Source organism: Augochlora pura, chromosome 9, assembly GCF_028453695.1.
Source record: "Augochlora pura isolate Apur16 chromosome 9, APUR_v2.2.1, whole genome shotgun sequence".
Lineage (NCBI taxonomy): Eukaryota > Metazoa > Arthropoda > Insecta > Hymenoptera > Halictidae > Augochlora > Augochlora pura.
Genome location: NC_135780.1, coordinates 8333616 through 8359182, shown reverse-complemented (window position 1 = coordinate 8359182; position 25567 = coordinate 8333616). Strand labels below are relative to the sequence as shown.

Below are 25567 nucleotides of genomic sequence, written 5' to 3'. Positions count from 1 at the left end.
TTCGCGACTTTTTTGCCAAAAACTCGACTCGTATCGTTCCGCAACCACCGTATTCGCCTGATTTGGCTCCGCGCGACTTCTAGCTATTCAGTAAACTCAAAAGGCCAATGCGGGGACGCCGTTTTGACACGATTGAGGAGAGAAAAACCGAATCGAAGAAGGTCTTGAAGGCTATACCGGAAAAAGACTATTCCGACTGTTTCGAGGACTGGAAAAAGCGTTGGCAAAAGTGCGTTTTATCGGACGGGGATTACTTTGAAGGAGATGAAATTGATTTGGAAGAATAAATAAAGAATTTATATTTTATAAACAACTTCACCTTACTTTTTGTTCAAAGTGCTCGCAAAGCGGGTGTGAATACGAATATCGAAAACGTTCGTCGTGTACTCCGAACATTCAGCAATACAACTAGAAGAAAAATTAAAAGAAAGCCACGCCTACAGTCTAGACACATGCAGAAACGTTTATTATTCGCAAAAGAACACATACATTGGAAGAGGTCCTGGAAAAAAATTAACTTTACCGATGAGAAATTTAATTTGGATGGTTCTGATGGACACTCATATTATTACCATGATATACGGAAAGAAGAAATAAAACAATCAAACGACAAGCAGGAGGTGGTAGCGTTATGATATGAGCAGGGATTGGCTACAATGGGAAAACCGATATTTAATTTATTCAGGGCCGAATGAACAGTATAAAATATGCCGAACTAATTAAAAATCAAATTAATACGTACGCAGAACACATTGCTAGGAAGCCATTTATATTTCAGCAGGATAATGCTGCTGTACATACAGCAAAAATTGTTCAAGAGTATTTTACAAAAGAAAATACTCGTGTTTGAAAATGGTCAGCATGCTCCCCTGACTTAAGTATAATTGAAAACTGCTGGGGAATGTTATCGCGAGCTGTCTATACTGAAGGAAGGCAATTCGAAAACATTCACGATTGAAAAAAGTGTATCCAAAGAGAATGGAATAATTTACCACAAATTCAAATCCGTGTTATACAAATCTTTACCAAAGAGGATGATTGAAGTCATCGAAAATAAGGGCGGTGCCACTCATTATTAGTTTGTTATAATTAAAGTATTTTGTTCATAATTAAAATAAAGTAAAGCATCAGAAATCCTTAGTATGCTATCATTTTGTGTGTACCCAACCATATGTTTATATTTTTTTACGCAGAGTTCGCTGAAGTAACGTGAGGGCATGTTATGGTTCCATATTCGTATGACGTAGGGTTTACATATCATTCAGAATTTTCGAGCCATCTTAACTACACAATGCGGAATTAAAGATAGCACACGCGTGCTATTTCTTTGTTTGGGAGTGTAGATCCACGTTGCATGACATGGATCAAATGGAATATGTTTATTCGAGTTAATTACGTTTTCAAGAAAACGACGCAAAATCCACTACCTAATCACACACACACTCAATATATTGGTGTAGTAAATGTACCAATATAATTTTTGCAACATTGGTCTTATGATAAACGCGTGATCTAAAAGACCGATCTTTTGACAGCTTCAAAATAAAATTATCAATACTTGAAAATATTGAAAGAAATTGCGGCGTGCAGAAAGACCTTACCTAACTAAGAAATAGATTAGCACTCAAAGGATTGCCAGACAATCCTTTGGTCACTGTACTCGTCAAAAAATACTACAATTTTTACGTAATAGGAAAAATAATTTCTTTAAATATTCACTTACTACATTGATAACAGGAGGCCACTGCTTTATTATCCTAGAACTGCTAGCACCCTATAATCTGCACCTGGTTCCAGGAAAGCGCTGCCACAAACACTCGCGGGACACTAGCAGACACTTGGTACCCCAACCCCATGATAAAGTTCAAATGACTGATTTAACAAATAGGCAACGAACAGGCAAATGCTCGATTAGACAAATAATCAACTGGACAAATAACCAATTAGTCAATTGACCGATTAACAAAATAACTGATTGGCAAAGTGTCCGGTGAACCAAATGATCGATCAAGTTAATGACCGATTACTTAATCGAAAAATTAAATAAAAAACCGGTTGATAAAATTACCGAATAGACAAATAATCGATTAAACGAATAACTGATTGGCCAGTTGACGAATTAATTAAGTAACCGATTAGCAAAATGTTCGAATAGTCAAATGACCGATTAGCAGAATGACCGAATGACCAAATGACCCATTAGATAATTAACAGATTAGGTAAATGATCGAGTTAATTGATCGTAACGGATATAAGTAACCGATTAGCAAAAGTCCGGTTAAACAAATGATCGTTTAGGCAAATAATCAATTAGCTACTCAAAAAATTATATAAATGACCGGTTGATAAAATGATCAAATAATCACATAGTCAGTTGATAATATGACCAAATAATCGAATAATCCATTAGACGAATGACTGCTAAGCTTATTGATGGATTAATTAAATTAGCAAAATGTCAGAATAACCAAATGACCGGATGACCGATTATAATCCCAATGAATAATCGTACGGATTAAATATTACAACAGTATAATATTTGGGATTAGAATGACGACGGAGAAAAGCGGAAACACAACCGTTGCGTTCGACCGTGACCGAGTAACTAAGTTCAACAAACCCATGTTATGTTGATTGTTACAGATTACCTGCGCGCCAATGTACTGATAACGGAAGTTCATTACTACGTATATAAGTCCACGCTGGTGTGGTGGTTTTGTATAAATAAATTATTCAAATTCAAAATATAAGTTATACAATTATTATATATAATTGTATAAATAATTAATATTTCTACTCAATACATATACTTTAAATCAATATTTGATATAAAATTGTCGAACTAGTAAATAAATTATTCCCTTTTGGTGTATAGCAGTTCTCTGTACGAATATTTATTATAAATTTAATTACACGTTCGTACGGAATAATAGTAATTAAATTATTATTTGGAAGGCGACAGAAATTTCATTAACATAATTTATAAACATAAGCAATAATAAAAATGTTTGACAAAATAGAAAACATTTATTATCTACATCCGCCACAATTAGAACATAATTATGTATAATTATACATATATAATTGTAATTACATACAATTATTACTGTGGAGATTAGATATAAATAAACTAAATAATTTAAATATTCCCACTCAACGCATGAAACTTTATTGAGTATCTAATATGAAATTACCAGATTAATAAATAAATTATTACTGTTTGGTAGATAGTTGATCTCTTTAAAAGGATGTGTTATTAATTAAACTACTCATTAGTATATAATAATAATGATTAAATGTATACATATACATATAGTAGAAAATAACAAATAAAGTTAACATAATTCATAAACGTGAACAATATTAATAATTTTGGACAAAATAGAACTGTTAACTGTCTATATCCACTGCAAATGTGAAGCAGATATGTATATTTTAATCAAAATTCTCATACATATGTGTTTTAAAAGTTTCAAAATTGTTAACAATTGAGTATGTATACAAAATTAGAAATGGTCTTCTGAAAAAGTGATCGAATGGCGATATAATTGTTTAGTAAATGTTCTTTTAAAAGCTGGCAATGTTACAAATTTAGCCGCCTCAAGATATACTTTCCTTTGTTGCAGTCAAATGTAGTTCATTAGTTTACCGTTCTGTTTAGGTAGAGTTCGCTATCGTACCGTAGCATTTTCTACAGGGTCGGTAATTCAGACACTGAGGCAAAAGAAACCATCCTATGCACAGTCTCTACAAATCTTAAGTCTGTGAGTGAAGTGAAATAGCTATTTCGGTCATTAGGTTGACGGTTGTATATCCCATATGCATGACTATATGTATGTTAAAATCAACCGAGGAAAACAGTTTGTATTGACGGTTGATCTTGAAAATACTAATTGCGTTTGACAAGAAAGAAATTGTTATCTAACATGACTACGCCTGCAGCTCCAAAGGTATTTGTAATTATAAAATTATGTTGCTTTTGTATAGAATTATACTTGAAATAGGTCATTATTTACATTAATTTTTCTGATACGTACATATGAATCATATTTAAAGAATATTATTATTTGATATATTAATCTATCTTTAATGATTGAATAAAGTGTAGTTCCTATTGAAGTCAATATTAAAAATTCATAAAATAAATGACATTATATTTCTTATTTTTTAGGTTGCAGTTGCACAATCCATACAGGAATATAGTATACGAGTACCAAAGTATGTAACAGCTTTTATTAAAATTTCTTCTTGTATTCGCCAAATAAAATATAATGCTTTTCCAGAAATAATAAGAAAAAGCACAATGTCATGAGGTTTAATGCGACATTGAATGTTGATTTTTCTAAATGGTCACAAGTGAAGATGGAACGTGAAAATAACATGAAAGAATATAAAGGAGTGGAAGAAGAGATGCCAAAATTTGGAGCAGGATCCGAATTTGGACGAGATGCAAGAGAAGAAGCCAGAAGAAAAAAGTTTGGTATTACCAGTAGGAAATACAAGCCAGAAGATCAACCATGGATACTTAAGTCTGGTGGGAAAACTGGAAAAAAGTTTAAAGGGATAAGAGAGGGAGGTGTAAGTGAAAATGCTGCTTATTATGTTTTTACACATGCGGCCGATGGAGCCATAGAAGCTTTTCCATTGCACGAATGGTAAGATAATTTTATTATTTGAATGTGGTCATTTTATAATGCAATATGCAAAATGAAAAATTAATTTCTTTAGGTACAATTTCCAACCCATTCAGAGGTATAAAGCATTAAGCGCAGAAGAAGCGGAACAAGAATTTAGTCGTAGAAATAAAGTAATGAATTATTTTTCATTAATGTTACGTAAGAGACTTAGAAATGATGAAGAAGGTGCAGATGACGATGAAATAATAGAGGGAGGAAAAGGTAGAAAGCCAGGCAAAAAGGAAAAAGATTTAAAAATATCTGAGATGGACGAGTGGATGGATAGCGATGATGATGACTCTCTTAGTGATGATGAAGAGACAAAGAAAAAATCTGAAGATGAGGATGAAGGAAAAAAGAAGAAGGGGAAGGGTGAGTATTAAATGTATACTTGTTGAATTGTTATGGTTTGATTGAGTTATTTAAGAGCTACATAAATCCGTATATTAGTTGTGTCTCAGAAAAAGAAACGAAAACAGAAAGCATCAGATTCAGAAGCATTCGAAGAAAGCGATGATGGTGATGAAGAAGGCAGAGAATGTGATTACATTTCTGATTCCTCGGATTCTGGATCAGAATTGGAACAGCAAAAAGAAATTAAGTCTGTTGCGGAAGAAGATGCATTAAGAAAATTACTTGCATCCGATGAAGAAGAAGATGATGAAGAACAGGCAGACAAAAAAGATGGCGATGAAGATAAAGATGAAGAGGATGAAAACAAAGAAAAGGAAGATAAGGTAATAAGAGATTAATAAAAGTAAATGTTATTAATCATGTTAATAATTATAATATAAAAACTGTTTTTTGTTTTTTTAACATTTTAGGATAAGGATAAGGGTAGTAAAGATTCCGAGAAGAAAAGAGATAAGAAGAAGAAAAAGAAACTCTCTAAGAAAAAAGATCTGAAAAAAGCATCCGGGAAAGATTCGTCTAGTGACTTTTCTAGTGATTCAGGTTCAGAATCAGATACAGTAAAAGAGAAAGATAATAGAAAATCAAATAGTGCACACAGTTCTAGGTCTGCAACACCCACGCCCGTAGTGGCAGGAATGTCGGATCCCATGAAGAGGAAGCAATCTGGATCTCCAGATCTGTCACAATCGAAGAAATTGAAATTGGACAATTTCAACTTGGTACCAGTCAGTTCTTATATACCAGGAGCTAGGTACGTGTTCTATGTATTTTTAACTGAGATCCACTTAAAATAACCTCCTAAATTATTACATAAAAATACAAGATAAAATACGAATGTAATTAACAATGAGTCATTTAGTTATTTTTCTGTTATTAACACGTTGACGCAGGCGCAGATATTCACGATTTTCTCTGTGAGTCGTCGCCCGAAATTTACAAAAATTAAATAATTATGTTAAGTTTAGAATATGGAATTTCTATGTTTTTACTATTGTGTATCTGTTTATAATGTTCAGATAAAATAACATAAACCTATTTTGTAGTATCTATTTTGTGAAATGCAAGTAAAATAAACAAATGTACGCAGCCCACGGGTCTGACACATATGACCCACCGGTGGGTCAAGCCGTCGTCAACGTGTTAAAGAACGCAACTTTAATAGACCTTTACTTTTACTCATTAGATATATAATATAAGAAGAATATGATGAATATTAAATTTCTATAAATTGGATTATTGTCAATTTTTTATATACTGTACAGTATTTAAACATGAATATAAATTTAATTTCCTTTGTTGCAGCGAATCTGGAATCACGGAAGATGCAGTGAGACGGTATCTTATGCGGAAACCGATGACAACTACAGAACTTTTGCAGAAGTTTAAATCGAAAAAGACAGGTCTTACATCCGAACAATTAGTAAACGTAATGACCCAAATACTGAAGAAAATTAATCCTACCAAACAGACAATAAAGAATAAAATGTATCTATCTATAAAAACACAGTCGAACTAATATTTAGTACGATTGTTTTCACATCTGACTTCACTATTTATATATTCATATAAATAAATACTGAAGTTTATAATGAAAAATTTTACGATTTGTAACATAATAATAAAATTAATTGTTCAAGATCGCAATAACAATGATTTTACTTTTATCTAAATAACATATATCATTATTAACTACACAATTTGAGAACAAATTTTGCAACAGCGCATTTTGCATTATTGTTTTAATGCATGTGTGAGGATTCAGATTTTAAGTGGAATTATATTATTTCTAATATGTGAAATAATTTGTAATTATACACTTAGGATTTATAGAAGTGTCAGAATGCGGTACAAAAATGGTGAGCAGGGTACAGGTTAGGGGTTAGTAGAGGAATGATGCGATGCAAAGTCGCTGTTACATAAAGTAGATAAGTAAGTATCAAACATCGCGTCAGATGGCGCTGTGTACTGTACACCATGTAATATGGGCTTTGAGTGCATCATTCTTCTACTACAATGTACATATTTGAAAATTCTTATTGTTCATAAATGTGCCTTTCCTATAGTTTTTATTTCTCTTCTAATGAATTACTGTATGAAACAATATTGTATCTAATAGGAAATTGTTTACGTTTTGTAAATCTATTCATAAAACATATTTTACAGTAGCATCCCGTCACAATTGTTGTACGTAATGATGCTTAATGCATTTAAATTTTGTGAACAAGGAATTGAATAAAAAAATGAATTTCCAATTCTTCATTTAATATGTGTTTTAAACAATTTGTAATTATGCGAGTCGTACATTTAAGATTTATAGAGGAGCCGAATGATATTAACTCATTTTAAAAAATGATAATAATTGATAAAGGTTATTTGATTTTCATTTATATTCGTAATTAATTTTCTAAGTTTCTATGAAACAAATTGTTTGCTTCTTATCTTCCAGTTTGAATACAGATTATTCTAATTATAACAGAATTTCAGAGTGATGAAATTCTGTTACCCTAGTATAATATCAATCAACCAGATATTATTGTGTAACTTCGTTATTTGTAGTATTTGAAATCTTAAGTTATCTATTAATGTTTCGGAAAAGTACACTGAAATTAATAGTTGCCATAAAGATAACTTGTCCATTTCCGCTTTGAATTCTTGGAAATCTTTCTATAAATGATAGTTAACGTTCTGTCTTGTTCATTCTGTATGCATAATTGTCCATCCTTGTTGGACATAAATCGCATGACGATCCAAGTGATAAAAATATCATCTGGAGGGAAAGATTTTCAAGTTTTAAAATTTCTTCTCGAAACGAATGAATTTTACGAGTATGTGTTCATAGTGAAAGCAAATACATTGTTTTATAATAAATCAAGCGATACTTAATTAATTGTTTGCTGTAAAGACTTCAATACAACATTTGAATATGAATCACTGTGATTGTGTTCGTGCTCACGTGTCTTAGGAAAGTTGAAGCCTGTAGATAATTAAACGACTACGAGTTTATCAGTGATGTAGTAATACTTTTGCAATGACCCCTTTGACCTATGTAATATCAAAGCAGCAATATGGAAACACCGTATTCAAAGTAAAAGTAATCGTGCCGCCTCATCATACGGCAGTGTCTTGCTACGCTACTGTGTATTGTACATAAAATCTTGAATACGGAAAATTCTGCACCATCAGTTTACCCTTTACAACATTGTTTATTTGACTTAATGAAGGTACTATGAGGATTTTGCGATTACACAAGTGCGAATTTAGTACGCGCGCTTTGGCAACCGTACGTACAACTACGTTCGTTAATGTAAACACCAATATAAACAAACATTTAACAACTGGCAAGCTTGTTAAAAGAAATAGTACTAAACTAAAAATCAATCGGAAACACTAAAATTACATTTCATAGAAAAATTTCGTGAAGCTTTTTGGAGTTTTCATAGTGAAGTTTGTGTTGTCAATCAAATTAAAAATTAAACATGAAGCTTAATGGCTACAAATTGAAATCGTAAATTTATATATTGTGTTAACAAATTTGTTACGACAAAGTGTAGGCGTGAACAAATAAGTAAAAATTTCGTGATATTCAAAATTTGATCAGAGGCAAATGCAATTCGCATTCCAGAAACTGAAGTATTTTCTATCATTATTTACATAGTTCATTTTTTAATGAACTATGAAACCAAACTACACATTTTTTATTTTTAACAAGTCTGCTCGAACTAATACAGGTTTTACAATCATAATTAATCCTTGTGCAAATCATAATCATAATTTTACACTTCAAAAATGATGTAGATCCTTTTGATTCCTTTTGTAGATCACACTTTTTCTATTTCAAATTATTCCCTATGTATATCACTTTTATAATATGTGATTCAGGTTTTATTCACCATTTTGCAAATTAAATGCACTTGTTCATAATCGTTTCGAATAAAATTCATGTTAAATTAAGAAATTGAATCACGTTTAGTGAATTATTATTAAAGATTAACGATGATTAATTATATGTAATACAATTTGCATTATTTAATAAGTACGTATATAAATTCCGATTCATTTTACAAATTGAACGACATACGAACGAAATTTTGAACCATGAAAAAGGAATTCTAACTGCAAAATGGTAAATTTCATTTGTCGTAGAATTAATAATTAAGAATTCATTCGATTTGCAAATAGGTGTATATGATCGATAAACAATGAATTTGAGTGTTGAAAAAAAGGCTGTGATCTACAAAAGAATGAATTATGCGTGTAAGACTCGTGTCAGTAATTAGCTTGTGATTTTTGCAGCAGCTGAAGGGTAAAATAATCGCGATCAGAAGGGAGGATCAGTCGGTATGGGAGAGAAGGGCACCTTTGGCGCCAACGAATGTTCGTCGATTAACTAGAGCAGGGGTGCAAGTGATAGTGCAGCCAAGCAACAGAAGGGCTTACCCTGCACAAGCGTACCAAGCCGCGGGTGCTGTACTCCAGGAGGACATTAGCTCTGCCTCTGTGATTTTCGGAGTGAAGCAAGTTCCCGTGGACCAGCTTATATCAAACAAAACCTACTGTTTCTTTTCCCATACGATTAAGGGGCAGGAAAGCAACATGCCTCTTCTGGATGCTATTTTGGAAAAGAACATTCGTCTGTTGGATTATGAAAAATTAACGGACGTCGATGGCCAAAGGGTGGTGGCTTTCGGGAAGTACGCTGGCGTGGCCGGCATGGTGAACATATTACACGGACTAGGATTGAGATTGTTGGCCCTTGGACACCATACACCCTTCATGGTACGTGCCTTCCTTTCGACTCGAGATATGTCTATGTTTCCCTCCAAATTAAAGTTACATTTTTTTTTTTCAAATGTAATATACTCTTTTATAATTCAGATACATCAGCTTCTTGTCAAACAAATTCACCTTTGCGTATATCGAATTTTATATTATATAAGAGAGATTCTAGATCTAGATTCTTGCGTAGTAAACTAGTAGTATAGGCAAATCGTAGTCAATTGTTAGTAAGGTACACGGACGAACCTGATGCGAAATCAGGGAGCTGTAGGATACGAATGAACCTGGTGGAAAACCAGGGAATTGCATAGATAGCATAAATTAGGTAATCATTGGTAAATGTTAATATTTCCCCGTAACTGTTATATTATAATTTCAATGCAATCCGAGTGACGAGATTATATCGTGTAGGAAATGATCAAGCGAGCGTTACTAGATCCGAATGATGGGTTGAAATCAACATTCGTTCAATTAACATTTTCTCTAAAATTCTATACTATGCTGTACAATATTTTACAGTCGTTGTGTAGCGACGATGTTTAAGTTGAATTTTCTAGTTGCGCGAGTATTACCGTCAGTGCGATGTCGTATTGGCAATGCGGGAATTCGGAGCGGTTGAAGATTTTTCAGAAAGTAGAATATTATCCGAACTCGCGCTGTCTACGATACTAACTTGATTCAAAAGGTATACTGGGCCCGATCTCACCGAGTTTGTAACTTTCCAATCCAAAATCTCCACATATGGAAATCTTTTGAGATTCATCATCCACCAAATGTTTTGCTCCGATTGCATTCAAACCGGAGTATAGCCATTCTTCTATGTACAGGAAGTTCTACTCCTGTATCTATATATTTATATGTAGCTGCTTTGTAAATAGGGATACTTCAATTCAATATCCTGTACGTTTTAGTAGTTTAATTATGAGCAATGAAGCAATCGAGTTTACAGAAAGTGTTCAAAATTTGCAAAATACATGTGAATAGATAAACAATTCGAAAAACAAAAGAGGAATATTTACAGAAAAAAAGGAGCGTTCTTAAAGTTAGTCTGTTTTAAAAGGAGTTCGTACAGTTTTGCGAGCCACTGTAATTAGTTAATACTTGTGTAGCATATTGGGCCAGCCCATAACTATAGGGACTCGGCGATGGCGCGACAGTCGATACGAGATGCGGGCTATGAAATTGCATTGGGTGCCATGCCGAAATCCATTGGACCTCTGACCTTCATTTTCACTGGTAGCGGTAATGTCAGTCAAGGTGGTCAAGAGGTTTTCCAAGAGCTACCGCACGAATACGTACCACCAGAAATGTTGAAGAAAGTCGCTGAACACGGCGGTAAGTATTTTCGCAAAGTAAGTCATTCAGTTTCTCGTGAAAATTGTCACCCTTTATTTCATTACGCGTTTTCACTTTGTCTCTGCGTGTAAGATTGTCACTTTTTTTATTTACCCGCATCACGAGTTCTAATAGGCTTCGTATCGTATTCAGTTTTGCAATGTTTGACTGTATCCAACGTTTTAGATACGACAAAGATATATGGGTGCGAGGTAAGACGAAGGCATCATCTAGAGAGGAAAGATGGTGGTGGTTTTGATCCTGAAGAATATGATAAGCATCCTGAGAGATATATTTCCACTTTCAGCAAAACGATTGCGCCATATGCGTCAGTCCTTATTAACGGTATATATTGGGCAATTGATTCGCCAAAGTTGCTAACATTACCAGATGCGAAATCTTTATTAAGGCCAGCTTGTACTCCTTGGTTGCCCACGAGTGTTGGTGCACCTGCCTTACCTCATCGTATGTTAGCCATCTGTGATATATCTGCCGATCCTGGAGGCAGCATCGAGTAAGATTAATTATTATTATTATTTATTCGACGAACACCAGAACTACCGAATCTTAAACGCGTCTAATGTCCTGCCCGGTATCTCAGTGGGTCCTATTGTCAATTGGCCTATTGTTACTTCAAACAAAAATTCTTTACTTCGATTGTAACAAACAGGGGTAAAGTGAACATTTAATATCATCCTTAACATTTTGAATAAGTTGAAAATAATGGAGCAGCGTCGTGTTTTCGTCTTGCATTTAATACTCACAAACTCCACAGTTTATTGATCATAGTGCTAAACAAATTAAGAGTGTTTTTTAAATGAACATTTCTGTTCAAGCAATAAGTTTTGCGTTCGATTTATCGTTATTAATTAATATTCAAACCCAGGCAGGATTGAACGTTGCAAGGAGTATGAATGATTTTCGAAGACATTAATCCTTGTACATAAATTATAATAAGACACAACTAAAGTAGTCAATCGTAATAATTTAACGAAGAATTTATTCTTTGAATTTATTTTCTGCGGAAAAAAATTATTTTCTCAATTTGATCAAAGTTTGCTTATCCGCATATAAATTTTGTGCAAAGATTAAGGGCGATCTTTGACCACACTACGCTAAATGAAACAATGAGTTAAGGTAGCATGGAAGAACTTGACCGACGAACTATGTATCTTCTTCAGGACGTTAATGAATCTCGGACAGATGAGTTTGCACGAATGTAGTGGTGTCTGTATGTGTCATGTCAGTGCTGGTCATATTTGTTGTCGCGCGCACGAGTTCCGAGTTAAGTGGATATTCCTGTATAGGCGTACTCGAGTGCTTCATAAGGGTAAAGAAGCTCCTCCACTGTTTCCGCATAATGTTCTGTTTGTTTCCTTGAACGCTATGAGGGTACGTTTTCAAATGACTTCCGAGCCAGTCCTTTTTTTTCTCAACTTCACTTAGCTTTGGCTTGAAACGGCTATCCTTCAAATGCTCGCCGATTTGAAGTCCAACAATGACGCACTTACGCTCGGTTTCACTTCTCTCATACGATGGGGCCTCTGCCTGGAATATTATAAACTATTATCGTCTTTATTCTTCGTGAAATTAACATGAAATTGTCAAGAAGACGAAGTATAAAATCTACAAAATATTAAATATTAAAATCTGCTAAATTTAATTGGTTGTAGATTATTATGAGTGGACTGCAGAATTTTTTTGTATTTGTAGAATGTACGTATGTGATGTGTGAAAAGTATTTACGGTGCCTCGCAAAAGCAATCGAACATCATTTAAGAAGGAATAACTTTTTTAAAAGTCAAATTGAAGTTTGTCGAGTTGTTAAAGGACCTCAGTTACAAGAGAATATTTAAAATCGTTTTTAAAAAATTTAAATTAGTTATAATAATGAAAAGAAATGTCTTTTAAAACACCTAAAACATTCAAATAAAAAAATTCAATTCGTTTGGTCTGATTTTTATTATATATTAATTTTAATAATACGTTATTCACTACATATGTTCATAAAAAGATTCGTTTAGACATTGCCTAATAAAGTAATTCTCCAATGTTTTAAAAATATTAAAATTATTTGGTTAATTTTTTATAGAGTTTCTGTTCGTTTTAAAATGTGTTCGAGTATTTTATCGAGTGTACGTATGCGAAAAAATAACGATGCTAGATAATGAAAAGTAAACTACGACCATGAATTGATATTGACGAAAGAAAATTTTCTTAGATAATTCTGGAATGTTTGTAGATTCATGAACGAGTGTACAACAATTGACACTCCGTTTTGTTTGTATGACGCCGATCGCAACAAGGACACGAAATCTTTCAAAGGTCCAGGAGTCCTAGTGTGCTCGATAGATAACATGCCGACTCAGCTGCCAAAAGAATCCACAGATTTCTTCGGGAATCTCTTGTATCCGTACTTGTTGGATATTATACAATCGGACGCAAAGTTACCATTGGAACAACATAAATTTAGTCCAGCCGTCCACGACGCAATAATTGCATCTAACGGACGTCTGACACCAAATTTCGAATATATTCAGGATTTGAGATTGCAGAATCAACGTAGCAAGCACAAAGCAGACAACAGGGAAGCACAAAACAAAACGGTAAATTCGATTACTTTTTATTTACCACTTTGGCTGTCATGCTAAGTTACTTTGAAAATTTTATAAATATTTGATTTGGTCAAGTTAAACGAGAAAAGTTCAGTTATGTGACACGAATTATATAATATATTTCCGTATTAATTAATATTGAAAGCGTTAAACAATTTTACAATAATGAATTCTTGTATCAATATTTATTTCTTGGGATGAAGGGTCCATATTTGTCTTAAGTCAAGTTTGCAACAATTATATTTTAAGAGGCTATCATATTCTTGGAGTAAACATTTTCAAGGACGTAATATTTGAACCAGCTTCGTTTGCTTTGATTAAAAAACAGTTTAAATAAAGCTTAAATTTGTATGTATCGCTTCTGGATAATGTTTATCTTACCGTTCTGTTGCAAATTAAAAATAACTTTTGCTCTAAAATGGAACAATAACATTGCGTTAATGTTATTAAGCAAATGTTATTGTCTCAACATTATTGTTTGTCTTAGTATCATATTTTTCGTTAAACCTATCACTACTTTGAAGTGCAATTTAATTGTTGCACGATGAAAATACGTACGCGGTTTTGAAATGCAGCTTTGCGCTCAAAATGAATCCTTCTGCAAATTTTATACATGTGTTTGCACATGAAACGAATCCTTTTGTAGATCATTTTTACCTTTCTGAAATTATAATTACTTGTAACAAAATCCATATTAAATTTAAAAAATTTGTGATATTTTATAAATAATTATTGTTATAATTATTATTCATATAAATTATTATTAATTTATATGAAATTAAAAAATTTTATTAAAAAATGGACAATTTTGATCTACGAGTAGGTTAATCTTATTTGAAGAAAAGGGGATTTGATATGTAAAATTAGCATTTGAGATGAAAGGTATAAACTAGAAAAGGATCAACTTGAAGTTCGAAAAACCGAATGTAATCAACTAAAGGATTAATTTACTGTGTAATATTTTTAAGAAATCTCTAACGAATTTCTTTCCTGTTAATTATTCCCGCACAATTAGAAGAGTCTATTAACCATAAACGTCTGTTAAAAACAATGAACTGAAACAGCATTGATTTATAAAAACAGGTGGTTGTACTTGGTGCAGGCTTTGTTTCCGGTCCGTTAGTCGAATATTTACATAGACACAAAAACATACGCTTGATTGTCGCATCTCAGTTAAAGGAAGAGGCTGACGTATTAGCAAACAAATTTCCCGGAGTAGAACCAATGCTCCTGAATGTATTAGAGCGACCAGACACTTTGGGAGAGATCGTGAAATCCGCGGATGTTGTGGTTTCATTATTGCCATACTCTTTGCACCATGTTATTGCAAAAGCGTGCATAAACGCCAAAACTCATTTGGTAACTGCAAGTTACATGAACGACGAAGTGAAGGCTTTACACGACGAGTGAGTACGAAGCTGTATCGCTGAAAATTTAAATGTTATTTCGTTATTACAGACGTTATAACAATTACATAATATTGGCAGTAATTATTGGATAAATGATAACCAATTCATCGTGTCGTTTTGTGATAATATTAGGGCTGTAGAGGCTGACGTAACAATACTTAACGAGGTAGGATTAGATCCTGGAATCGATCATCTATTGGCCCTGGAATGTTTCGATAACGTAAAACAAGCTGGAGGAAAAATCGAGTCCTTCGTGTCTTGGTGCGGTGGTTTGCCTGCTCCAGAGTGTTCCGACAATCCTTTACGCTACAAATTCAGTTGGTCACCGCGAGGAGTATTATTAAATACGTTAGGAGCTGCAAAATATTATTATGATGAACAAGTAAGTATCATCGTCTGAACATCTAACTCTATTCATAAATCATTATTTCATTGGACAATATTTATTTCATAATATAAAATTGACATTTTATTATGTGCGTTCTACAATTTTGTAATAATTTTATTGCACACCAAATGTACAATCTCAGAACGAACATAATGGGATATAGATAATAACAAATGAGATTCACGTGTTTGAAACATACTCGTAAATAGACTGCAGATATTTACGCAAAATAAAAATTTGATGCATTAATAACAAAGGATAAGAGTTAAATGTATTATTAGAAATTATAATGTACAATGTAATAGCATTTTTTTTGATAACCTTAAATGTTCTGATTGTTTCATATTTGACGTTGAAATTATGAGAGTAATTTTTAAACGTACCGCGTATCCTCAACTTTGAGGGTTGTTTGATGTTTTTAGCATGGATGATGATCGATTAAAAGATTCACGTGTCAAACATTTTTCCGTGAATCATCTCTCTCAAAAATTTCATGTACATATTTCCTGTTAGAAAATTTTTCATTGTACTCCGTAATTAATTGTAAAGATTCTGCATATAGTTTTCAACGTAACTATGCGCATATTATTACTTATTTACAATGAGCCCATCGTTATTTATTTATGGCATTGTCGTCTAATCAGCAATGTTTTAAGTTATTTCTAAAATAACGAAATACAATTGTTGTTGAAAATGAAATGAAGTCTATAGAATTTTCGAATATATGCACACATTATTATACATTCACCAAGTGTCATAATTTAGGGGGAAATGTTTAAAAAAATTTCCCAATAGAATTTTTCACCCCGATAGTCGAGGATTACCCTGTTCTACATTTATAAACCATTCTCGGATATTGGCATTGCTGACGTAGAACTTTGTGTCTGGACAGTATCACGGTTTCCGCAGCTCGACCATCTTCGCTATCACTGGTTCTTAAGAGATTGTTGCTCGCAAGAGAACATCCTGCTCTCTTGTTCTATTTATGGCCGTTTCTTACACTCCGGACATAGTAGAATGTAGTGCCGCAGTAGAATCTGCCAACTTAGTAAAGTCCAGTGGTCCGGAAACATGTAGTAACATGGCGTGTCTGTAGCAAACATGTCGTAACATACTTTGATAAATTAGTAATGAAATGATTTGAGAGTTCGCACAAACGTGCATAATATGGACCGTTCATTTTGAAAGTGGTGTATGTCCATTTTCTCTTGTTTCGAGAAAATTAAAGGTTAACATATCTGTTAATTAAAAAATTTAGGTAAATTACATGAAGTCTGGCAATGTTTCTACGGTTTTATCAATATGCAATTTGTTTATGTAAATTTGTTTTAGACGTATTTTACTAAACTGATGTATACTTACTGGCTGCAAATGGACTTACACCACTTTCAAAATTAGACAATTCTAAAAATCGTTTAATTTCAATTTTGAAAAATGACTTCAATTGAAATTTTGATTACAAATAATGACATGACATAAAATAGAAGTAGTATTTTTAATTTTAGACATTAATTACATTGTTAAAATTACAAGATATTGATAGTATTTACTTATGCTCTGCATGTGACAGTGTTTCGAAACATGCATGATGCACCGGAGGTATATAAGGTAATAACTGCTTGATGTCTTTATATTTTTTATAAGAAAAAGGCCTGGCATCTTGGTACAAAGGCGTCAGGGCGATTTTTTCAAATGTTAGTGGTCTTCCAGGACGTGTAGGTAATAAATTTATAGTTTTCAATTCTTTGTTCTTCATCGATGTTTTATATAAAATAGTGTATGATGCACTTTTGAGAAACCTCATCCAACGTATTTGCAACCAATTTACCTGCTCTCCGTTAGTTTTTTTTCTTGTCTGTTTTTTAATCACATTTTGAAGATTTTTTTATTGAAACGAAATTCTCTCGTTTCATTTCTTCTAAAATAATTCTTCTAAAATTTATTACGTTGACATGTAATATGACACGTAATATAAAACAAATGTAAAATAACAGGCTACTGATCGGCAACCATCTGCTAAGCCACCTACCTCTGAGTTGGACTTACACCACTTTCATAATCGATGATTATGCAATTTCATTTACCGACCAATTTTAAATTGTACAAAACATGGGAATTTTTTAAGAAACTAACCACGGACTAGTTATACATACAAAATTTAGATTAAATCAAGCATGAATTACGTGATATCTCATTTTTTTCAAAAATGGACTTACACCACTTTCAAAATAAACGGTCCATATAATAATTAAGTGTCCTTTATTTTCTGCTATTTTCATTTATTATACTTTACAGCGTAGAATACGTATAATTTACAAATACTACTATTTATTTCAAAGGTGATTGAGATACCACCCGGCGGGGATTTGATGTCTGCTGCCGAAGAATTAGATTTTTTACCAGGTTTCGCTTTGGAAGGTTATCCAAATCGTGACAGCACAACGTATAAAGAACTATATGGAATAAATACCGCGAACAAAGTGTTACGGGGCACGTTAAGGTTTAAAGGATTTTGTGACACGGTGCGAGCTTTGCGATATCTCGGACTCATCGATCCCAATCCTCATCCGTGTTTACATCCAAATGGACCAGATATAACATGGGTATGAAAACGTGACTCACATCATTTATAAATGACTCGTATATCTATACACATACATGAACTTTGTCTACTCATGATAATACACTGAAGCAGTATTATCCGCATAAGATAATAGTGATTAAAAATTTGTATTACCTACATTGTACTTGATCGAATAGTGACATAACTTATTATTTACGAAAGTAATAATATCATTAAGTGTAACATTTATAAATATCTCACCAAATATTTTAGTAACAAATGTAGATCAAAGAGTAATTAAATATTCAAATTCGATATTAAAGATGCCTCATTTTTTAAATCGGATGTTTGAATAAACAGTTCCAAAGTTTATATTTATTCTTGTTATCTTAATTATTAATAATGATGTTGACTATCTTACTGTTTGAACAAAAATTCGTGAACAGGTAGCGAAGAGATTAACCTGATTTTCCTTGTTTTCAGAGAGTGTTGATTTGTAATTTATTAGGTTTGGCGAACGATAACATCTTTTACGAAAATCTTAAAAGAAAATTGGGAGATGTGTTGACTTCGGACGCTGCTGTGCATGCTATGGAGGATTTGGGACTTCTTAAGGAGGATCTGGTGTTGAAGTTAAACACTCCGCTAGATACACTGACCCATTATTTATCGAAGAAATTAAGTTACGGGGAAAACGAAAGAGATCTCGTGATCTTGAGACACGATATCGGTATCCTCTGGCCAGATAACAGACGAGAAACGAAGGGAATTAATTTAGTTTTGTATGGGGACGTGAACGGACACTCTGCTATGGCGCGCACAGTTGGATACCCCACGGCCATTGCTGTCAAAATGGTTCTTGATGGTACAGTTTCTGCAACAATAATTCATTATTACTGTTAAGGCAAGAGGTTTAGAAATGACTTTATGGTATGGCCGACCATCTGTGAGTTTTTCAGCAATTCGTTTAGGGCTATTGCAGTCTCTTTAGCGGACCGGTCCGCAACCAACATGTGGCACATCAAATCAAATAGATCTCAGGATGATGAAGGTAATGCCATTATTTAGTCTCACAGGTCCAAGAAGCCTTGCCATAAAGTCCCAAGACTAAGGGAAAATGGGAATCGGCCGCCAGGTATCGGCATCGACGATCCTGGCCAGCTGGAATTTCCGCGCATCGCCAAAACACCCGTCCACCCGCGAGTGCAAGCGGCCCGCCCAGTCATCCCCACCACAGACAACGTGCTTCGGGCACATTGGAAGGGATGGCCAGGTTTTTCCTCGACTCCGGGAAAGGGAGGGGCGCTTAAGGCCTGGGGCACTAAGGCACTGAAAAATCAGTATAGATTAAAACAGCAAATAGAATAGATTCAACCACCAAACAGTATAGCATAGATACAAACAGCAAACGGAATAATACAGAGCGTAAAACAGTATAGTATAGATAGAACCGGAGAACAGAACGGAACAGTAGATAGTATAGATAGAAACAGTCAGATAGAATAGAACCAAACAGACAGTAGGACGGAATAGATCAGAACTTCAACGGAACACATTAGAGAGTCAAACAGTACAGTGCAGAAGAGATAAAGAGATACGCGTAAGGGTTAGGTTGCGTTAAAAATAAAAGTCAATTAAAAGTCAATCATTTAGTCCCACAACAGTGAGTGGTCTTTCGAGTTTAGTAGGCACCAAGTGCAATATTCAGAGGACCTCGAGCATACATCTGACGAGACCTCAACAATTACATACATTACATAGTCATAGATAAGTTACTAACTCTTAACTGGTATAATGACATTGATAAGTACGAAATAAAAGGTGGAGAAGAGTGTACTTAGACATATAGTTCTATTGTAAACGTTTCATACTTAGCTTGTATATAAAGTAATAAGACTCGAGCGATAACACTAGTCAGTGTTAAGACTTAACTTGAGAGGTTGCAATCTTTGAAACTTGCACATAAATATTTAGTGGATGCGGTAGGGTAGTTATTATTTTAGGGTATTAAAGGGTAATAAATATTTTTTGAAACCGATTAAAAGAACTTTAAATGCAAAAAGATTCTCTTCTATTAAACGATAAAATATAAATACAATGTTAGGGACACTCATGAGTGCAGTGTTAAAGGTTGATAATAACACTATATCGTATAATGTATATGTTATTAATAACTGTGTATTCGTAACGTTTTCATCAGGTGAAATTCAACAAAGAGGCGTGGTACTACCATTTACAGCAGATATTTATCGGCCTATATTGAATCGTCTGAAAGCAGAAGGTATGGAGTTCCTGGAAACATCGAAATGGCATTAATACTGTTAGATTAATGATTTGCAATACATTGCACAAATAAAATTTAACAATAAATAAGTTTCTTGTATATAAGTTATTTGTATAAATTTATTGTATGCTTTCTAAACAGACACGCATATAGAAAGTTACACGTGTAAATGTAATATAAATAGATTGCGTACCCCAAATTAACCTTATTGTAAATCGTGTGTATATTTATCAATTTTGATTAGAAATAATTACGTGTAATAATTATTTATAGCATTTTGTGAACATTTTATATTTAATATGAATATAATAATAAAGATATTCACTGGACTACCCTTATACATCTTATTTCCATTTCCGATCATATCGCACCATTTTACAATCTTGACAAGGTCTTGGCGTAAACTTAGAATATTTACGGAATTCGCATGTTTTTCCAAAAAATCATCGAAGCCACTCGAATTCTTTTGTCTTCGTTCGTGAAAGTGGTCTGCTACACATTGCACACATTCTTCGAATCTAACGGGTGAGTATAATAAAGGGACCATATTCTATCGGGCGATGCAAACAGCGTTATAAATATATGATTGTTTATTGTTATGAATGAAATAAAATAAAGTAGTTCGTAATAAAACGAATTTAAGACACCCGCGTTTGGTATCAGTCGGTAAAATGTATAATTTTGTAGAGACTTTCGACAACGAAGGATAAACCACAGTTACTTTAACAAAATATTTAATAACAGAAAAGGGGAAAAAACAAGACAATGAAATAAAATATAATCTTTACACACAATTCTCTCACAAATATCTCACGGTTCGTCTTTTCTCTCTCAACGCTCTCACGCAACTGGGAAAAATTTTCTACCCTCACGACACTTTTGCTTTCTTAAAACTCACTCATACACGACCACATTCAATCACCGATTCGTACGCACGTGCACTCTCATTTCGAGGGACAGTCTCACACGGTCCAAACACTCTTTATTCACACCTCACTCGATCCGACTATCGCATCAGCCAAACGCTCTTATCTCATACCCCACAATTTTGAAACTTGGTATCAGAATAGGGATCGTTTATTTTGAAAGTGTTGTAAGTCCATTTTCTCTTGTTTCGAGAAAATTAAAGGTTAACATATCCGTTAATTAAAAAATTGCGGCTAATTATATGAAGTCTGGAAGCGTTTCTACTGTTTTATCAATATTTAATTTGGTTATATAAATTTGTTTCAGGCGTATTTTACTAAACCGATGTATACATACGGGATGCAAATGTACTTGCACCACTTTCAAAATCAGTGATTATGCAATTTCATTTACCGACCAATTTAAATTGTACAAAACATGGGAATTTTTTTAAGAAATTAAACACGGACTGGTTATATGTAAAAAATTTACATTAAATTAAGCGTGCATTACATGATACCTCATTTTTTTTTCAAAAATGGACTTACGCCACTTTCAAAATAAACGGTCCATATGTTACATGTGATTTGATTTTCAAATTAGATTTAAATTCCTTCTTAGCACTAAACGTACCAAGAGGGGTCAAATGACCCCTTTTGAAAATTTACTTTTCTAATTCTTACATTTATTGTTATTTCTGTCGGTCATTTGACTTTCTGTAAATTCTTATATCATCCGATTATTCAATTTCCCACTTTCCGTTTTTCTCGTAGCTTATTTTTTACCGACAAAAATTCTATGGTAAGATTAGGTATAGAAAAATGCCGGTACGTTTAGTGTTAGTATCCAAACATATCATTATAATTGAACATATGGGCCAGTTTCGATCGAAAGTTCTATATCTGTTAAAAAAAAAGCCGTATAAAATCAATCTAGCTCCGCGTAAATTGATAGATCAGCGTGTGTACCGATCGATAGCTCCCTCCGCAGTAATCAACGTGGGATCTAGATTCTAGTCGATGACGTATAGCAGTAGATCATCCCAGTGCGCGGCACGGCACGTGAGATTGGCGAGAATCTCATACGCGAAAGACTATGAACCCATGTGTATGTAGGAGGACTCCGACGACCACGCGTCTGTTATTATAACGATGCAATATGGTGTTTCAGGCAGTTATGAAATTCGGAAAAGCCGATGGAATTGACTCGTCTTCCCCTATTTATTCCCAATTGATATATTAATTCTGTTCATTTCATAATACTGATCACTTGATAACAAGTATTTATTTATAAAAAAAGATATTATTACGTGTATGGTTTCTTTAATTAACTCTATGAAGGTATTCATGCATCGATTTTGCATTGCTCTGGAATAAATACAAGATTTTATTAACAAGTTTCCATACACAAAAAGACAAATGATAATGATAATATAGATAATAATAGAATCTAACTTTTGTTAAACATGGCCTTTTAAACAGAATTAAATTTTCCAGTAGACTTAATACGTTTCTGTAATCTAAGAATGAGATAAAAAGTTCAAAATATATAGTTCTAATTGTTTGCATCAATGTTATCTCTCGTTAATTGTTATGGTTATTCTGCGTTATTCTACGGTGTGTTCTCCGCGAATTCGGAAAAAATGAACGCGATCAAAATTATATGTTAATGTTGCACGTAGATATGAATAATAATCAGTTTTTGCGGTGCACTTTTTCTATAAATATAAATGCTTTAAAAAGCTACGGTCCGCACAGAATGGGTGCGTCAGACTAAAGATTATCGAAAGGAAATGGCGTTTCCGCAGTGATTTTATGGTTCTCGGGAGCTGTAGAAGCAGTGGTTCAAGGTGCCAGACAAATTGCCCCAGTAAGTTCGAATCCATGAAAACTCCTCTTGCAGGATTTAAGAATTCAAGAACGGTGCCAGCCGGCTGTCGTCGCGACAAGTCCCTTGAGGATTTAATTCGCAGGTGCTGACATAATTACCCGGTTCCATCAACCATAACAGTTCTGCGGTTTATCCACTAATTTCGAATCTTATAGTGAAATCATTACGGACAACTTGATCTCAAATCAATTTAAAGAAAGAGATCCTTTTCAAATTGTGGAACAAATTCCAAATACGATAAACGGTAAAAAGTCACTTTTATTTTGTATACGTACATTTAATATGCTGTTTAGTAATTAAATAATTTTCTTAGGACACATACGCGTGACTAGAAATTACTTTTTATTTTTTAACTGAATTATTTGATTTATTAAGTTTTTTTTAAACCGTTATTGTATATCTGCATAAATGAGAAGTATTTTTTTTTTAAATAGAGTTTCACTAAGATTAGAATTATAAACCACATAATAATGAGAGAAAACGTTAATTATCAATTATTGTTGTTAGTGTCCAGTTTTGAGTTTAGGATTTTTCGACTAACATCTACGTATGTTAACAAAGGTATAAATAGTTTCCGACGTAGAACATGCAACTGTTCAGTTGTTTTATAGAATAATTCACAAAGCGCCGAGTAATGTAATCAATTTCTCAGATTTATTACGTTTGTTCAACTATGTAACGAATACTACTTTGGAACTAGACCTACAAGTTGTTAGAAAACAATCTCACAATCCCACAGATATTTCGGTCGGAACATATAGTCAAAGTGCCTGGCGGTTTCGCTTGTGAACATTGAAGTTACTATTAATTTCATCCGCGGTTTGTACGTTTCACTGACAGAAGTCCGCTTTTAGTTAGGTTCAAGTTATGTGTGACGAATTTTCGAACTATTGCTCCCCATGGCTTGACGATTGCGGTGAAGAACAAACAGAAAGGAAAATTATGTTGAAATGTAATACAAATTGATGCGAAATACGGAACCAAAACGCATTATGCATGGGCAGACGTAGGACGGAGCAGATATGACGCGTTCGTCGCCGACAATTAGACACTGAAATCCCCACATAATTAAAGCAATTTAATGAATTAAAATAAAACTAAAAAGTTCACATTTATCATAGGTGATGGACATTAGAACTCTTTCGCATTCGAGAAATCATAGTCGAATTCATTTTGCTCGAATGTATTGCAATAAAAATAAAATTTTCAAAATTGGTCAGAAGTTAGTGTCACCCAGATATGGGTGACGCGGCGACGAACGTGATAAACATGAAAACATTCTCACTTTCAACTACGTCGTCATCGGGAGGGAGAAGATCATGTGCTAATAAATTCGAGGTGATTTCAACAACTAAATTGTGTTGCATGGTTTTTGATTACTGCTTCGAAACCATGAAGTTTCATTAAGTATAATACCTGTTATGGAATCATTTTTTAAAGTTGGTTCATACCCAAGAATACATAAGTATTTATACAGGGTGTCCCAATCATGTCTAATAATTCGGGAATGGGGGATACCTGAGATCACTTTGAGCAACTTTTTCCTTGACCATAATTATCACCGGAGCAATTGCAAAGTTATTTCAAATGACCCCAGGAACCCTTTATTTCCCGAAAGTGTTATAGTTTTGGAACTTTTACATTTTTAGTGATATTTAAACAAAAACTTAATAAGACATTGTATTTGGGTATTTCTATGTCAGAGATATTACAGAAAATAAAAATTTTGTATTAATATGAGTAAACAAATAAAACAATATGGATGCGTTATAATGTCTGCATATTTAAATTTGTAGTATATAATTTATAATTTACAATACGTAAAGTATATATCTCCATGAAACTGTGTGATCTATTTCTCCTTGACGAGATTTGATCGATATTATCGATATATCGATGCAATATTATTAATATTGTTACCATTATTATTATCTCACGGAGGAGTTAAAGTATATGTCACACTAGTTTAGACCCTCGTTTTATACGGCGACATGCATAGCCGATCTGTTTATTATTGTTCTAGTGTTGAGGCCAGACGGGATACGAAAGCACGCGATAAAATCGGGTAGTATACGATACCAACACGTAATACAACGTGTAACGACCAGATTGTATGGTACTGAAACACTAGAGATGCTGTAGTTCTTTCACCGGATAAAGAGCTATTTAAATTCAGGAACTTGCGACACCAGCAGCTTTAGCATATCAGTTAAGTCCTAGCCGTTTTAAGACCTCAATAAATCACTTTATTACGTTGAACTACGCAATCGATACCAGTTGTTTTACAGATTAAGTAAATTACTCTTCTCTC

At 33.5% G+C, this 25567-nt stretch overlaps 2 protein-coding genes across 3 annotated transcripts; both read left to right on the top strand.

The window, feature by feature from the left end:
• The first annotated feature begins 3749 nt into the window (after positions 1-3749).
• Positions 3750-7300, top strand: Tfiifalpha (transcription factor IIFalpha). The gene is made up of 7 exons (XM_078190690.1): positions 3750-3950; positions 4172-4218; positions 4284-4655; positions 4729-5048; positions 5127-5413; positions 5501-5841; positions 6393-7300. Exons 1-7 carry the CDS (start codon positions 3927-3929, stop codon positions 6604-6606), a joined length of 1605 nt encoding a protein of 534 aa, XP_078046816.1. The 5' UTR covers positions 3750-3926; the 3' UTR covers positions 6607-7300.
• Positions 7301-8075: 775 nt separating this feature from the next.
• On the top strand, positions 8076-20720 carry Lkrsdh (lysine ketoglutarate reductase/saccharopine dehydrogenase). Of its 2 annotated transcripts, none has more exons than XM_078191153.1 (10): positions 8076-8370; positions 9387-9866; positions 10976-11201; positions 11388-11715; positions 13444-13807; positions 14900-15222; positions 15358-15607; positions 17953-18216; positions 18660-19041; positions 20377-20720. In XM_078191153.1, exons 1-10 carry the CDS (start codon positions 8317-8319, stop codon positions 20490-20492), a joined length of 2787 nt encoding a protein of 928 aa, XP_078047279.1. In that variant the 5' UTR covers positions 8076-8316; the 3' UTR covers positions 20493-20720. The 2 variants fall into 2 exon arrangements, with proteins under 2 accessions (XP_078047279.1, XP_078047278.1); XM_078191152.1 differs by having other exon boundaries at positions 9384-9866.
• Positions 20721-25567: the final 4847 nt, after the last annotated feature.